Here is a 15,698-nt window from a genome sequence, read left to right as displayed (position 1 = left end):
AAGAGGATATTTTATAGAACAATTACATACAGCCTCAACCTATTACCGGATATGTTTTTGCATTACGCACATGCGTACTCTGCATAATGGGCGCTACACCTTTGAAATAGATGCATAATCATTTGAAGAGATTCCTTTTTTCGTTTTGCGCTGGTTACGCTACTTTCACTTTATCGATGGTACTTCTATACTACAGACCGGCCTCGGTGGCGTAGTGGTTAGGCCATCGGTCTACAGGCTGGTAGGTACTGGGTTCAGATCCCAGTCGAGGCATGGGATTTTTAATCCAGATACCGACTCCAAACCCTGAGTGAGTGCTCCGCAAGGCTCAATGGGTAGGTGTAAACCACTTGCACCGACCAGTGATCCATAACTGGTTCAAGAAAGGCCATGGTTTGTGCTATCCTGCCTGTGGGAAGCGCAAATAAAAGATCCCTTGCTGCTAATCGGAAGAGTAGCCCATGTAGTGGCGACAGCGGGTTTCCTCTCAAAATCTGTGTGGTCCTTAACCATATGTCCGACACCATATAACCGTAAATAAAATGTGTTGAGTGCATCGTTAAATAAAACATTTCTTTCTTTCTTTCTATACTACAGTGACGTTCCAAATGTTTGTTTTTTAAAGCTCATTATGCGATGTTAGTATTTTTCATTTTTTGTGACACTTTTGGATTCCTGTTTACGTTAAAAACTGTTTTTAACATATGTAAAAATATAGACAATCCAATATTATGTCTACATATATTCCTTTAGAGATAAAATAGCAGCAGATAATTTAGAGGTCCGAGCACATTTCTTTAAAATATTTTTAAAAGTTTAGACTGGTCGCAAGTTACAACTGTTGCAATATAACGTTGTCTACTGGTTTGCTGCGCATCAAGTATCTAAAATTCAGCCTAAAACATTTGTCGTAATATTAGTAGTAAAAGTAAAGTTTGTTTTTATTTAACGACGCCGCTGGAGCACATTGATTTTTTATCTTATCATCGGCTATTGGACGTCAAACATATGGTCATTCTGACACTGTTTTTAGAGGAAACCCGCTGTCGCCACATAGGCTACTCTTTTTACGACAGGCAGCAAGGGATCTTTTATTTGCGCTTCCCACAGGCAGGATAGCACAAACCATGGCCTTTGTTGAACCAGTTATGGATCACTGGTCGGTGCAAGTGGTTTACACCTACCCATTGAGCCTTGCGGTGCACTCACTCAGGGTTTGGAGTCGGTATCTCGATTAAAAATCCCATGCCTCGACTGGGATCCGAACCCAGTACCTACCAGCCTGTAGACCGATGGCCTGCCACGACGCCACCGAGGCCGGTCTATTAGTAGTATGTCTGCATGAATAAACTTCCTGTAATCGTGAAGTTTGTAAGTTTTAATTTCTGAATATTTACAGGTCATGACGTAACCAATTTGCGGTTCGCGTAAATTTAATTTTGCGTAACCGACACGCGAACAGAACGGCGGTTCGCATGAAATATTGTGCCCTGAATTACAATCGTTAAAATGTCTGTTAGTTGATAACATCTTAAAAATTGCAGCAAACTCAGAAATGTCCCCTTTAATGGTGCTGTAAATATTAAGGTATTGTACCATAATAAAAATAAATTTCATATTTGGCTGTTGTTATACCTTTATAGTGCTTTATGGATTTTTCACTATGCAAAAATAAGTGTTTTATGTCTGCATTCAGATATATAAAAATATTCACATCCATGTTGAAACTTTAAGAATTGTATTAAAATCATAAACATTAATTTTGTACATGAGTGAATGCCCATGCTGTCCAATTAATGTCTGTGGCACAAACTGTAAATCATATCAAAGAAAACAATACAAAGAAAATTATTTATTAGTCAAATTTATTCATTTATTTATACAAATTTTTAAAAATTACAAAATGTTAATCACAGTAGTAGTAGGAAATGAATTTGTGGAGAATTAGTGTTTAAAAATACAAAATGTTTTTACACACCCATTGATAACATGTGTTAACAATTTCAAGACATACGACTGGCTGCATCCAATGACAAACAACACGGTGGAAATAGATTAGACTGTGATGTATAGTTAACCTGACAATCATGTGTCTATGACGTGTAAGTCAGCTACAAGTGCAATGGCTGTAAATAACTTTTAGTCAAAAAAGATAATTTGCATAAAATCTGGTTTTGAGGATATGCAAGAAATAGAATAATATATTTATGTCCATTAGATACCATTTATCACACAACTCGTTTAAAAACGTATCAAACTCGCTTTCGCTCGTTAGATACCTTTTAAAACACTTGTGAGATAATTGGTATCTAACGGCCACTCGTGTATTATTCTCTATGTAACTAATATTAACTACAATGTATTTAAATAATAAAAAGATGTTAATTCTGGTTGTTTAGTTACTTTCTGTTGGCTAGTTATATTTAGTTTTCATTTGGAAGGGAAAGTAAAGAAATATTTCTTTAAATATTTGAAATGCGTGTGTATGATTTCTAAACACCCCTCAACCCACCCTCCTCCTGGAATTCATGGTTAAAAGTGTACACCGGTATGTTTATATTTGTTTGGAATTACACATCTTGAAATCATAGGAATATATTGACTTGACTAGACTGTATACAGAACAAGATATAATTCAACAAAGACCATATTAAATCAGTTTAAACCCATGACCAGTCATGGTGCTTATATAAAACTTTTAGAGTCTTTTGTTCTGTATTCTGTAAACCAGTCAAATTGTTGGCTAGTGCTCACAATTTTGAACATGAAGAGCACTGGTGTATTTCAACCAAAATTGGGATATAAGCAGTTGAAACCTCTATTCTTAATTTTAACAAGACAGCCCCCACTTTTCAGAATATATGCAAGTGATTTTTAAATAATTAGAAACAACTCAACTAACACCCCTTCCTACCATCTTGGTACACTACAGGCCCTTGTTTTACAAAGTCATCTTAAAGCTAAGATGACTTCATTAAATGGGGCCAGCTAGAGATTTTTCGAAGCTATCTTAGCACTATGAAATTGTAAAACCATTGTCAGCTATGTGATGTCATAGTCCATAGTGATGTCATAGTCTATGATGCTTTTATGATATCTTAGCGCTAAGATACCTTCGTAAAATGGGCCTCAGAACCTTACATACAAGCAATTGTTAAATAAACCCAGTTCCATAGTCAATTGATAAGTTTAATAAGATTTTAAAAATATAATTTACATAAGGATACAACTGTTTTGTTTAAAACAGGACAAGACACAGTTCACCCTAACACCGGAGTAACAATATTAAATAATAAAAGTACAACTGAAATTAAAACTTCTCAAATTGGGAGTAAAAAACTTCCTAATTTAGCTATATAAGCATTCAGTAAAATAATTAACTAAGCTAAGTTTAAAATACACGGTAAGCTTAATTAGCTAATTTCGAGATAAAATAATACGCTTTCTCTCAAGGTTAGACAACTCTAACCATGGTGGAATGATGTAAATTATGAATTATATACATTGTATATTCAAATACTGCCAAATACAGTGATGTATTTCAATGTTCCGTTATTACAGCTCATATCTTTGTAATGTAGAGCACTGTAATGCTGGTGTTTTCTCCATGGATCTTCACGGTATATAACCAGGTGGTTTCTGAAAAAGAAAACCAAGTTATTGCTAGTATTATATAATTAACAAAACAATTCAGGTGCAGATGCAGGACTTTTCTGGGGAGGTGGTGCTACATTTAAAAAGGGCACCTACAATATTCAGGGAGGGGTACAGCATTTAATAAACACATTTCTAGCATTCCAAGGTACACTAACCAGGCACTAATCTAAGTGGTCAAATGGCATTTTATAAACACATTTCTAGCATTCGAAGGTACACTAACCAGGCACTAATCTAAGTGGTCAAATGGCATTTTAAAAATATTTTTGCTGAAAGTTGACTGAAGTCGGTGAAAGTGGATTCAAGTCGCTAAGTTAGTAGCAGTTGTGAGGAGTCCAAGTCGCAGTATTTTGACCCTATCAGGCGGGATGTAGCCCAGTGGTAAAGTGCTAGCTAGATGCATGGTCAGTCTGGGATCGATCCACATTGGTGAACCCACTGGGCTATTTATCATTCCAGCCAGTGCTCCACAACTGGTGTTACAAAGGCTGTGGTATGTACTATCCTGTCTGTGGGATGGTGTATATCAAAGATCCCTTGCTGCTAATCGAAAAAGAGTAGCCCATGAAGTGGCCACAGCGGGTTTCCTCTCTCAATATCTGTGTGGTCCTTAATTATATGTCCGACGCCATATAACCGTAAATAAAATGTGTTGAGTGTGTCATTAAATAAAACACTTTCTTCCTTGACCCTATCCTGCTTTTGAAAAAACTAAACTATACTATTCAAAAGAATTTAAGGGTCAAAAATTTATAACCAAATAAGTTTCAGAGTGTATTACATTGATGATGGAAACTACACCAAATTTTTTATTTATTGTTCCATATTTACAAAAAAAACACAAATAAACGTCACTGTATACAAGAAAGTCACATGACGTGCTGTCAAAGTTGAAGGTTGTCAAACATGGATTTTACACATTAGAACATTCGTTTAATAGTGTGTGAATCCACCCCTGGCGCGAATACACTCGACACATCGTTGCCTCATGCTGTTGATCAGACGTCTGAAGAACTCTTGGGGAATGGCCTGCCACTCTGCCATAAGAAGTTGACCCAGATCATGAAGGTTGGCCGGAGGGGCATGGTTATCCCGAACTCTCCTGCCTAATTCATCCCAGGCATTCTCTATTGGGGCCAAGTCAGGCGAATATGCTGGCCAATTCATCCTGGCGATACCTTGTTGTCTGAGAAAGTCCGTTACCACCCTGGCGCGGTGGGGTCTGGCATTGTCATCCTGCAGACTGCCCCGCCGCCAATCTGCTGAAGGCCTGGGAGAACCAACGGCCGGATAATCTCATTCAGATAGCGGATTCCATTCAGATTGCCATCCACCACATAGAGGGGGGTCCTGTGGTGGATAGAAATGCCACCCCACACCATGACGCTGCCATCACCGAACCGGTGACGTTGTCTAACGTTAACGTCAGCGAAGCGCTCCCCAGAACGTCTGTAGACACGAACCCGACCGTCGCTGAACTGGAGACTAAACCTGGACTCATCAGTGAACATCACTCGACCCCACTGAACACGTTGCCACCGCAGATGAAGCGTGCACCAGTGACATCTGGCCGTTCTGTGACGTGGTAGGAGTGGTGGTCGAACAGCCTGGCGACGGCAGCGTAGATTATTGGCTCTCAGACGATTGCGTATGGTTTGATCAGACACTCGAGTTCCAGTCGCAGTCCGCAGATTGTCACATAATCGGCGTGCAGTGGTTGTGCGTTGACGTATAGCCATATTGGTGATGTAGCGGTCCTCTCTATTTGTAGTGCTTCGGGGTCTTCCCGAACGTGGACGATTTCGAACAGAATTCGTTGCTTGGTACCGTTGCCACAGTCGGCCAACGACACTCTGACTGACACCAAGTCTCAGAGAAACATTTCTTTGCGTGTTGCCATCCTGAAGCCAAGCAATAGCCCTTCCGCGATCTTCGATAGTCAGTTGAAGTCGTACCATTGTCGAATTTGGAGTGTGCACCGTACACGAACGCAAGCTCCAATTATACGGAAATTCAGCATTGGGAACATGGAATACACGTGCAAAGTGTGCAAATGAAGCGCTTTGTGAAAAAGCAAGTTATGGGCACTTAGCAGACCTTTCGCTTTCGCCCTAATTTACGTGCAAATGTAAGCATGTTTTCGCCATTAGAACTAGTCGACAGTGTCAATGACAGTGGATTTTAATTCATTTAAGGGTTGCTTAGACCCACTTTCGTCAAAATGGAACAATACCATGCGTGACATTATGGTCTAGCTAATATAATTGACATTCAGAAAATAATGTCGAAAATATCGTCTGACCCTTAAATTCTTTTGAGTAGTATATATTATAAAAAACAGGTCAAAACTGCACTCGATTACCTACATACTGCTACCTACATGACATCATCATGTTACACTTCTCAGTTCTGGCTGTGTCTGTCTTGTTAGTACCTCATTTCATTTTCTGCTAGACTGGGCCCCGTTCCACGAAAGAATTATAGGTAAGGTTGATTGTAGTGACTTATGGTGAATTTTACAACTGGCACCATAAACTTTACAGCCGTTTCACAAAGCAACCTTACAGTAGTGCCCCTTTAATGATTAAAATATTCTTTACGAAGAAGTACGAATTAGTTAAATAATGAATTGGTTACCGACTTTTCAGAACATCTTAGATTCATTGGTATCGGACATCCATGAAGTAACTTTGTCAGTTTATTTGCTAAGCTATAATTGCCGAATGCATAAGACATGAGAGTTATCTCCCGTATTTTCGTGTGACAATCGTATGGCCTAGAATGTTTTTTCATCGAACACAGAGTTTTATAAAAAGTATAAAAAGTATTTGCTATATATTAGATCCATTTTTATACAAAAAGTTAGTATCCTTCTTAGAAAATGACCAAATCATCATTTAACTGCCATTTGACAGCTACGTTAGTGGCTTACAACTGCCTCGTACCTATTGTAAATTTTCACAGTAAACAATGATAGTAAGCTATGCCACGTCGTGGAATGGGCTGGTGACCGTAGACAAAAATTAATGTGGCGATGGTAGGTATTTACGGCGATAGTAGTGCTAAGATCAATTCGTGGAACGGGGCCCTGGACATGCATGTTGTGCTAGCTGTTTGCAGCTATTACTAATAATCTGATACTCAGTTTCACAAGCAACGTTTCCTTTCCATCTTATCATTTTTCAAGTATTTTAGATAAATCCAGAATTTATCAATTTTAAGACAAAAAATATTATACATATTATAGAGAATTCACAACAAATATTTTTTAATATGTAAAATATCAACTGAGTCTATGTTAATCAGTATTTGTCGAGGCTCTGCTGTGACAAATACTGATCAACTAGACGTGGTTACTATTTTACATATTAAAAAATACAAGAAGTGAATTCTATTTGTCTTATAAAAGTTCTAAAATAAAAAATTTATTTGATATTTAGTAATCACTACTAAAGTCGCCTCCACCAGTAATATGACGTTATCATGATTTGCACAAATTAGTTTGACATTATGCATTTTAATTAAATCTTATGAAAATGTTATGCTCAGGTGTACAGGCCTTGTTGGCTTGTAAACAAATGACCCATTGACAACACATTATTATTTGCATATAGTTTGAAATTTGCACACCATTATTACATGGGTTAACACACTAAATTATCACCTGGGTTTATGACATGGATATCATGGGTAACTTATAGGATAAAATTTGTTATCTATGTTTTTCTCAAGATTTCTGTAATGCTGTTAAAATGTAATTGTAAAACTCAATGTTTAACTATGAGTGATTTCGAGACAATTTTTTTTTAGTAATACACTGTACAAAAATTCCAAAATTGGAAACATTTAAACATTTATCATTTATGTCACAATTTGTTCCCTACATTTTGGTGGCATCCCACCGCCCTTCATTAGAGGATCGTAATTCTCTCAGTTCTTTATGATGAAGGAGGTGGCATGCTGTTGAAACGTAAGAGAAAATTATAATGAAAGGAACTTATAAATGTTTTGGGGTTTTTTAGCACTGTTTCTCAATTTCTAGCACCTGCTTCCAGATTATAACTGAAAAAGCAAAGATTACTTCAGACACCATAAAATGAATTTTGTTATCCTTTTTGGAAAATATTTTTAACAGCTTAAAGGTCTACATTTATCAAAAACGTAATTCACTATTGTTTGGTATCTACGTATACTGTTTACACTATATATTAAGTATCAATAAAATATATATTTTTTTTTTTACCCGTTTTTAATATATTTACAATAAAAAGTCGTGTTATTCCCATCGCTTGCCAAAAAGCCTCTGAACTCCAAGAGTCAAGTCACATGACCCCGTGACGCACTAACTGGCATAACATGCAATGTGATTTGCAGCCTTTCGGTCATTTTACATGGAAGTAGAATACGTGCATTTTTAAAATGCGAAAATGTTATTCTATTGAATTGAATTGTATGTTTAGAATATTATTTTGAAGATATCTTTTAAATGTGAAACATGGTGAACCATTGTTTGGTGTATGGATGTACAAAAGCTGCAGTTAAAGGCAAAAGAAGTTTGCATATTTTTCCCAAAGACAAACCGACATTGTCTGCACGGAAGCGGTTCTAAAACCGAACACGTCCATATTGGAAAGGACCGTCAAGATGGGATTCGATCTGCATTGACCACTTCACACCTGGGGATTACGACAATTATCTAAGATGGTCGATGGGAATGGCACCAAAACTTTTGTTAAAGAACTTGTCTGTTCCAAGCCTGTATCCCCCCTGTTCAGCCTATTTGCAGCCCGGAGACAAAAACAAAGCCCGAATGTTAATGCTGAGGTGTACATTGTTCATATTTGGCACATAGATACACCTCAACATGATACATTTATATATGTTAAAAAAATAAATGTAGGAAAAATATTTTTTAGAAAAAAAATCACATTTTTCATGTTCGGGCTGTACATAATGATATCCCGAACACCGCCTGAAGACAAAGACAGATAGGCCTACCGAATGTTAATGTGATTTATTCTAAAAAAAAATATTTCCTACATTTATTGTTTTAACATATACAGTCAAACCTTGTTACAACGACCGTCGTTACTGCGACATTTACACCATCCGACCACAAATTGTCAGAAACAAACACATATCAGTGTTATTCTGTTCATTACAACGGAATTCACACCTTCCGACAACAATAGAGCAAATTAGGAACAAACGTCTGAAAACACCTCTTTACAACATTACATAATCACAGATACCGTAGCATATTGGCAGTACACACACAACCACTTAGATTCCATGATCTCGTAGTGAGCCGACTGTGTCACATGCTGTCCAAGCTACCCATGTCTGCGAAATTTGTAGACATGCATTGCTTTTGCAAATAAGCCTTTAGTTAACCAATTAAAGGATTAACTTCAAACAATAAAATCTTCTATTTTCATATTTTGTAAACGAAACAGGTACCAATCGTAGATGTTTGTAACCAAGTAATGATTAGACTGACGATGAATGTGCCTTGTTTAATATATTTAATGATGTTTTTTAAAAACATATTTAATGTATGTACGTGTATTTGTTGTAATGATTAGACTGAGGATGAATGTGCCTTGTTTAATATATTTAATGATGTTTTTTAAAAACATATTTAATGTATGTACGTGTATTTGTTGTAATGATTAGACTGAGGATGAATGTGCCTTGTTTAATATATTTAATGATGTTTTTTTTAAACATATTTAATGTATGTACGTGTATTTGTTGTTTTTAATAATAATTGCAATACATTAATTATTTAAATGCTATCCAGTCATCAGTTAATATTAATTAGTATTTTTCCTAAAAAAATATTTTTCCTACATTTATTTTTTTAACATATATAAATGCATCGTGTTGAGTGTATCTTTGTGCCAAATATGAACAATGTACACCTCGGCATTAACATTTCGGCTTTATTTTTGAATTTTGTCAATAGATTACAACACTTACTCAGGAAGTACTAAATGCATATGTCTGTCCATTAGTATCCACTGTCTTCTCTATTTGTTGATTTAAACTTTATTTTTTTAAATAGTGTCCATTTGTTGATTTAAAATTTGTTATTTGTTTGATAGTGTCCACTTGTTCATCTCAATATAATTACCCTTTCCACTTGTGGGCCATTCTTTTATGGCTGGCATTGGTTGAAAAATGTTTATCGATTTTGGCCCATGTGTCATTATTGTGAGTATATTATTTAACATTCTCTTCCCCAAAACACTTCTTTGGGATGTTTTTATCCTGTTCATAGCTGAGAAACGTATCTCGCAAACAGCCGTGGCTGGGCTTAAAGTAAACATGACCTAAGTTAATGTTTTTAAATTGTACATGATTCGTAAACAACAGAAGGGGAGGCAGTGTACATTGATTGCAGCCTTGTTTTTTAAATTTATTGAGCATAATTTATTTGTTAAAAACTATTAATAAATCAGAAAGCTTAGTGGACATCGCACCATCATGATTATGGCATAGGGCTAATAAAATCTAACTTGTCACGATTATGATGTATGGCTAATGGAATCTAAGTTCATTTTACACGGACGTAGATTTACATTTGCAAAGTGCTGATAAACATTAAGTATGTTCTGCTACAAGGTTTATGATATCTAAACTAAAATATCTTGCAACATTTATAAGAATACACTTTATAATATTTATGCTTCGTTCAAGTGAACTCGGAAATCATAAATGTGCTTGACGCCCCCGTTCATTTGCAAAGAGTAGATTCCAAAGTCCACTGCGTTAAGTCTAATATAATTTGAATATGACAATTTTTGCAAGGATTACTGTAAATCATGAAATTTATGCGAGCAAGTAATTAATGCGAAAAATGCGGCGAAGACATCGACGCAATAATAACTTGACGCATTTTGTTTAGTCTCATTCCTAATACAAAAAATGTGCAGGATTTTACTATAATACTTCTAAATAAATTAAAACTTTTATAATATAAAGATGAAACAAAATACAAAAACAATTTTTGTTAAATGTCGTTTTGTGAATACTTCAAGAATCTTTCTTTCGTTTCGATGTTGCCATTCTATTTTCACTTTCCTGGAATATCATAGCGGTTATATAATACAGTGATGTTCCAAATGTTTTGTTTTTAAAAAGTTCATTTTGCGATGTGAGTATTTTTCAAATTTTCTTACACTTCTGGATTACTGTATACATTTAAACTGTTTTGAACATTTGTAAAATTATCATCAACAAATTTTATTACTAAATATATTCCTTTAAAAATGAAACAGTAGAAAATTATATAACCGCAACCAACAATCCGTGCATATTTCTTCAAACCATTTGGCTCGACTCTATACATGCCATTTTAAGTTAGACTGGTCGCAATATATCGCATTTGTTAAGGTCTCACTACACAGATCACTTCCGGGTGACAGTTCATTGATCACGGTCCACTATAGTTCCTAATTGTGACACATGTTATGGTTCACATATTCACTTTTAGGAAATGGTGAAGAATTAAAACAACATGTATGTTTAATGGTAAGCCTTCTGGCTGTATTTTGTCCATGTTATTTTGTAATATTGTTCATCGACCTTTTGGGACATGGGTATATAGCGCAAGTGACAGCCGGAGTGAATCGGTTAATGAACCACCTGTTCGGACCGGTACTACAGCCAAATGCGGTCATATAGCAAAAAACTGAGACGGAAATGTTCTCAATTTTGGAGTGAAAATAAATGCTTATATAATGTATGTTCGCAATGGTGTATGTTGTTGGTGCCAACGAGAACCCGTTCTATGGGCAATCTTCGCTTGAAGTTGGGCAGTTTAACATGGGTTTCAATGGCAGATGACATCTGTGTAGTGAGACCTAACGTCTATTCCTGTGCTGCGCATCAAGTGTATAAAATCAGTCTAAAACATTTGTTAGAATAATACGTCTGCTTTCGCGTGAAATATTGTGCCCTGCAATAGCGACCCGTTTACCTTTTATTCCTACTGGTGGATTAATTAGAAGCAATCACCACACAAAAGTGCGAGGCATACCCTTAACAATAAGATGTAGTTATACTAATTACACTACTTTAAGTAATTAGGGCTTCCTGGTCGACCTACCATGCGATTAGCTTCAGATTATGTAGTAGCTGTCAAAACAACTACTGACTTCTTTTAACATGAAAGATGAAGCCCAAACAATATAATAAGAACACAACTGTGTTTTTTTTATGTGATGTGGACTTTTGCCCGACGCATTAATAAAAATACGCATTTTTGTTCACTCGTGTACGGACACAATAATATCATGACGCATTAATTTCATGATTTACAGTAAACATTTTGAATGCATTCACAAGGCATGTATATTCACAGTATTGTCTCAACGCTCCATTATTTTTCAGTAATGGAGAGATGAAACCCTACTTAATTAACCCACTAAAATCATTGGTGTTAAACTCCATACTAACATATATTCACATAAAATTATTATTTAGTGGTGTATATTAAGTAGGGGAATTTACTTGTAACTCTCCATTCCTGAAAAATAATCGGACTCGTCTCCATTATTTTTCAGGAATGGAGAGTTACTCGGACATTCCCCTATACATAAAGTTTGAAGATCAATGAACGGATTACTTGTACGAATTCAGTCAAACATTCAGTGGTGGAAATTACCGATCTTAGTTGATAGTAAAAGGGGAATAACTCTAAAGTTGTTAGTAAACTTTTCAACACATTGTTTTCCGTTTTGGCGTTAACGCATTGGCAAGAGTTCCGATCATTCCAGCATTTAGGGTTAGGGTTAGTTCTCCTTAGAGCTATGTAAATGCTCGAATGATCAGAACTCTTTCCAAAGGTTTTACCGAGATTTATAACAAAATTATAAAATTTAAAAAAAAACAGTTTTAGGTGTTAATTAGTCATTGGGCATATGCAGTTAACATAATTACTTGCCCGGCATGAAAATTCCACTTGGCACGGGCGTCGGGATTTTTGAACCCCTGTGTTTTGGTGTTTTGAGCTGTGTTTCTTTTAAACATTTCTATTCACCGATCCCGTTTACAAATATTTCTCCCATCCCTAACCATGCAAGACAGGCGTATTCCATGACGTCTGCCCATGCAGAATAAATCGGTCTTGCATGACCACATGACTTCTACCGTTTGAGCTGATATTAACATTGGGCGACGCCACGTAAACGCAAAATAACGCCACAAATGCTATTTATATTTCATGAAAACAAGGAAACCTGCTGTCATAATGAAATTACACTATCATATTCGGTTTAAACTTTCAGTATAAACCATCTTTAGGTACATTCTTTTCAACAACAAAAAATGTACCGGTAGTTTTTTCCCGTTTTCCCAAAATGCTTGTTTTTCATCTACTGGATGTGGAACAGGACTATTCCACCCTTGGGTACATAATATGATGTACCCTCAGGTGGAATAGCCCTGTCCCACATGCCATGGACACATATGAAGGATTCCTTTAATTTCAACACTCTCCCACTTACCTGCGACGGCTGATACTGTGGTGGATAAGTCGGAGCACTGGGAGGCATCTGGTACTGAGTGGCTGGATAAGCAGGTGGCCCTACTGTGGTCGAAGTAGAACTCACAGACACAGTGCCGTAACCGCGGGCACTCTGGTCGGGAATCAGGTAGTAACTGTTCTGGCGGTGACGACGACAACAATAAATCGAACAGCTGATAATCGCAAACAGTATGAGGACCCAGATAAACCAGAACCCTGGAAAAGATGGATGAGCGGACACATCGATAGATGGATGAGTTGATGGACGAGTGAATGAATAGATGGACTAATGGATGGATGGATGAGTGAATGAATAGATGGACTAATGGATGGATGGATAGATGGGCAGATCAGTGGATGGATGGATGGATGGATGGATGAGTGAATGAATAGATGGATATTTCTGTACATTATAAGATGGAAGGAAGGAAGGAATGGAATGTTTTATATGGTGTTGGATATATGGTCAAGGGCCACACAGATATTGAGAGAGGAACCCCACTGTCGCCACTTCATGGGCTACTCTTTTCAATTAGCAGCAAGGGATCTTTTATATGCACCATTTCAGAGACAGGATAACACATACCACGGCCTTTGCTATACCAGTCGTGGTGCACTGGCTGGAGTGAGAAATAGCCCAATGGGCCCACTAACGGGGATTGATCCCAGACCGACCATGCATCAAGTGAACGCTTTACCACTTGGCTAAGTCCCGTCCCCATTATAAGATGGAAACATGGTGATATTAATCAAACTATAACACTGCCCTCGTTCACAAAATGCCAACAATGGAACTGCATCAACTATAAAAAAGTAATTTATCATTATAAATTATCAAAATAATGTTGAGGATAAAAAAAACCCTTTGTATGTATTTCCACTCCATGTCAATTGTCATCAGCATGCAAAAGATTTTATGTCCTGAATGCTGTTACAAAACACCTTAATAAAGTAATTTAAACAAAAATAAAAACACATGTGGTGAATGGATGAAACAATTTGCATAACATTTGAGTCCATGACGTTATTCAACTGACCAAGCAGGATATTTACTTCATTTCATTTCATTTCAACTTATTTCCGTGCTTATATCAAATTACGGTTCAAGCATGCTGTCCTGGGCACACACCTCAGCTATCTTGGCTGTCTGTCCAGGACAGTGGGTTAGTTGATTTATTGAAACATATTTTATTGCTTTTTAAAGAACAAATGGATTAGGCACAAGTTACACAACTTACTAGGCCTTCTCCATAATACATACATATTACGACAGTGATATATTTTTGCAATTTAAATATGAACAGAAATAAATACAGAAAAAAAGAGATAGAAGAAAGAATAAAGTAAACAGAAAAAAAATGACGCAAAAACGTTTGCTGTGTGTTCTATAATTAGACAGTGGGTTAGTTGTTATTTGGTTAGTGGTTAGTGAGAGAGAAGAGGGTGTATAGAGGCCTTACACCTACCCATTGAGCCCTTAAGAACATCTGATGGCCAAACCACGATGCTGGATATTTACAAAAACAATTGCCAAATTAATCACATTTAAGTCAGCTTGTTTCAAGACAATGTGATACTTAATTAGTATTCAGCAAGCAATGACTTGCAAATCAGGGTTTGTGGTCTTGTACTTACACCAGTAGTCATATACAAAGTTGTAACAGCAGAGTTCATCATCAGAACCACAACAAAAGGCCCAGTTACCTGGCAAGACAAGCAAAATATATGTACAAAATTGAATCATTGAAATCATTTAAAGTTTAATTTATCTTCATTCAAACAGGGAACATTTTGTTTTCAAAATCTTGATTAGCCATATGTCTAGTCAACTGAAAATAGATTAGCAACTGTATAATGTTTTAAAATTGTGTAGCAATATATGAAACGTGCGTAACGAATCTAGTGTTGGGAATCTGTTGGAATGTCTTCATCAATCATCGGTTACAATCAGTTGGCACCAGCTGATCAATCTTTAATTACACGATCAGTTACAATTATATGAACATAAGAAGGCTTTGTAAGTTGTAAGGGCCATGCAACTACTGTCGTGTTCATAAATATTTCAAAATATTTAATATCTTATTACTTTAAAGGCATATTGTCACAGACCACTTACCTATTTAATGGTTTAACGAAGTATTACCCGAACAAAAATAATTTGATTTGTTCCTAAATGTACTTTATTCAACCATCTTCATAACCACCATACTCCATTTATTAATGACATTTTGTAAAAATAATTGAATTATGGCATTGGTCCATAAATCAAAAACTAAAATTGCCAAGAGGGATGACATGGATTTCACTCCACCATGGTTCAGTTAAGGTGATGTGATACCTAGATTTGGTTTCCAACAATTAATGTAATTTTTATTTATTATCAATTTTTATAGAAATGAGGTCTTTAGTTTAAATCTGTGACAGTATGCCTTTAATATACACCTGAAAACAAACAACAAACCAATTCCATCTTCTAAACTGGATGTACAATTAAAGCAGGCATCGAAAT

General features: G+C 36.2%; 1 protein-coding gene across 1 annotated transcript in view; it reads right to left on the bottom strand.

The window, feature by feature from the left end:
- Window positions 1-2,399: 2,399 nt before the first annotated feature.
- Window positions 2,400-15,698, bottom strand: part of LOC121379405 (WW domain binding protein 1-like) — a 24,283-nt gene continuing 10,984 nt past the window's right edge. The window contains exons 3-5 of the mRNA XM_041508008.1: window positions 14,825-14,893; window positions 13,170-13,405; window positions 2,400-3,639 (exon numbers count right to left, since the gene is read on the bottom strand). Of these exons, the coding sequence (XP_041363942.1) occupies window positions 3,616-3,639; window positions 13,170-13,405; window positions 14,825-14,893 (329 nt within the window). The 3' untranslated portion in view covers window positions 2,400-3,615. The remainder of the gene's footprint in view (window positions 3,640-13,169; window positions 13,406-14,824; window positions 14,894-15,698) is intronic.

The sequence above is a fragment of the Gigantopelta aegis genome, chromosome 8, assembly GCF_016097555.1.
Source record: "Gigantopelta aegis isolate Gae_Host chromosome 8, Gae_host_genome, whole genome shotgun sequence".
In the NCBI taxonomy this organism is placed as follows: Eukaryota; Metazoa; Mollusca; class Gastropoda; order Neomphalida; family Peltospiridae; genus Gigantopelta; species Gigantopelta aegis.
The sequence above is the reverse complement of the archived record's forward strand: the minus strand, read 5'-3'. Positions and strand labels throughout refer to the sequence as shown.